Consider the following 2500-nt stretch of genomic DNA (forward strand, 5'->3'; position numbering starts at 1 on the left):
TATAGGCAGTTTCATAGTATTTAGTTGATATTATTAGTCATCATTATTTAATATCATAAAAGAAAGAGAAAGAGAAGAAAATCACCAATATGAATAACACATCATGAATTTTCACCTTTTTCCAGTGCCAACACTTTGGTTGTTTGCTAGACTTTGGAATTACGAATCAGTCCATTCCTATTGTGCTGCCTATTAACACAAGTGACAAGGAGCAGTTAGATGGCTGCTCAGCGTTCACTCTGCGATATGAGGGAAGGGCTGTAGCTATTATAAGAAAACCCGAATTCTACGAACATCGTAAGGAGGAAAGGTGTGCCCGCCAGTTTGGTAAGTACTGAAGAGAGAGGAACAAATTTTCTGAAAGAAACTTTAAGCTCGAAAAGAGTTTTTGTTGTAATTTAATGTAATTGTTTGCATAATCTACAAGCATGACCTTTTATGAGAAGAAATAAAACTTAACACAGAGAATATTTTGCCATAGTATTTAAAGATGCATATCTACTAAGAAATTCCAAAATACTTCCAGTCAGTTGATAATAGGAAATAGGATCAATTTTCAAGTTAAATTGATTTGTATTTTTAATTCCATATTCCCATGTTGCTAATATTCATGCATTTCTATCATGATACTGAGTTGTACTTCATTTTTCTTAAGGCACAACATGTAAGGATCACCCCTACATTAAGATGATCCTTGATTCTGGTGACTGGCTTTGTGGAGGTGATATTGAGGTCTTGGAAAGAATCAGGTATGTATTTGGTGCAATGGATCATATAGAATCTATTTTTAAAAACTTGCAAGCATGAAAAGAGGAAAAAATGAAGCTGTTCTTCCTGTATTTGTATGTCACTGTAACAAAGTATTTGCTATATCTATTTACTTTGTTCTCATTAGGTGGAATGATGGTTTGGATGAATACCGACTGACACCTATGGAACTAAGGGCCAAGTTCCGGCAGATGGGGGCCGATGCGGTCTTTGCCTTCCAGCTGCGGAACCCTGTCCACAATGGACATGCCCTCCTGATGCAGGTTTGGAATTGCTACTTTGTTTGTTTTATTTCCATGAGATATTTTGGTCGAGTTAAAATGTAGCACATAAACATCATGTTTTCCTTGAACCACTCTTGATTTGTTCTTTATTTGTGCAGTGATTTCGTAAAATGCATTTCATATCACAACTTTTCTCTTCCTTTTAAAATTTTTATTTGTTTTATTTTCTACATCTTGCATCATACATCACACATGAATGGATTTCACAGTTTGGTTGCTTTTCATTTTGGTTCTTCTCCAGGACACTCGCCGCCAGCTCTTGGAGCGGGGTTACCACAACCCTGTGTTGCTCCTTCACCCCCTTGGAGGCTGGACCAAGGACGATGATGTACCCCTGAAGACACGCATGGAACAGCATCATGCTGGTGAGTATAATTCACATGTTCTGTGTAAATGTCATTTTGTAGTCCTTTCTTGGGGGAAGAGCTTGCTCTGAGATGGTTGTTAATTATATCAAAGCTTGCATATAGGATTGCTTGAGTTTAAATGACAGCTTAATAAGTAGTTTTATGCTGGACAAAGTCTGCATTAACATTAACATTCTCTCCTTCTGTAACAGTTCTAAATGAAGGAGTGCTGGATCCAGAATCTACGGTCTTGGCCATCTTCCCGTCTCCCATGATGTATGCGGGACCAACTGAGGTGCAATGGCACGCCAAGGCACGTATGTCAACAGGTGCCAACTTCTACATCGTTGGCCGTGATCCTGCTGGCATGCCTCATCCTGAGACTAAAAAAGACATCTATGAAGCCACCCATGGCCGCAAGGTCCTCACCATGGCTCCTGGACTAACACAGCTGGAGATCATTCCTTTCCGAGTGGCAGCCTACGACAAGATGGCAAGCAGGATGGCCTTCTACGACCCAGCTCGCAAGGAAGAATTCGAGTTTATCTCTGGCACAAAGATGCGCACACTAGCTCGTACTGGAGAAAATCCTCCTGATGGTTTCATGGCTCCATCAGCATGGAAGATCCTTAGCACATACTATCAGAGTCTGAGCAAGGCATGAACAAATGAGGGTTTAGGTAATGAGAATCATTAGTCCTGTAATATTTCATGAAATTATCTTTCTGTTGACACATAGGAAATTGCATACTTTTGCTTTTCATGCATACCTGTATCATGCATGGAAATGTTATACGACTAATGATACCTCGGGAGTATTTTCTTCAATTAAAAGTGAGTTGTATTATGTACTGTGCACTTTGTGATTGTTAACACTTGGGCATTTACCAAATGAGGACCATGTAGAATGATAAGATGCAATACAAAATGTGTAAACTAAATTAAAAAAAAAGATCTTGGTCTGTCCTTTGAAAATTACGGCTAGTAAAAATGTTGGAAATATACCTATATAATAAGACAATTAAAAGTTTTAACAAAAATATATTTTCATATTTATTAATATTTATAAATAATATTCTCTAACGTTTTTTTTTCTTCGCA

General features: G+C 38.0%; 1 protein-coding gene across 7 annotated transcripts in view; it reads left to right on the top strand.

Moving 5' to 3' along the window:
- Papss (3'-phosphoadenosine 5'-phosphosulfate synthase) overlaps window positions 1-2500 on the top strand; it is a 46502-nt gene that overhangs the window by 43432 nt on the left and 570 nt on the right. For all 7 annotated transcript variants that reach the window (XM_086548226.1, XM_086548227.1, XM_086548228.1 and 4 more), the window contains 5 exons: window positions 126-327; window positions 656-749; window positions 896-1031; window positions 1294-1417; window positions 1612-2500. The exon at window positions 1612-2500 is cut by the window's right edge and continues 570 nt beyond it. In XM_086548226.1, coding sequence (XP_086404352.1) covers window positions 126-327; window positions 656-749; window positions 896-1031; window positions 1294-1417; window positions 1612-2063 — 1008 coding nt within the window. In that variant the 3' untranslated portion in view covers window positions 2064-2500. The remainder of the gene's footprint in view (window positions 1-125; window positions 328-655; window positions 750-895; window positions 1032-1293; window positions 1418-1611) is intronic.

Source organism: Penaeus japonicus, unplaced genomic scaffold (genome assembly GCF_977035675.1).
Source record: "Penaeus japonicus unplaced genomic scaffold, GWHDUDI00000001_assembly GWHDUDI00000020, whole genome shotgun sequence".
In the NCBI taxonomy this organism is placed as follows: Eukaryota; Metazoa; Arthropoda; class Malacostraca; order Decapoda; family Penaeidae; genus Penaeus; species Penaeus japonicus.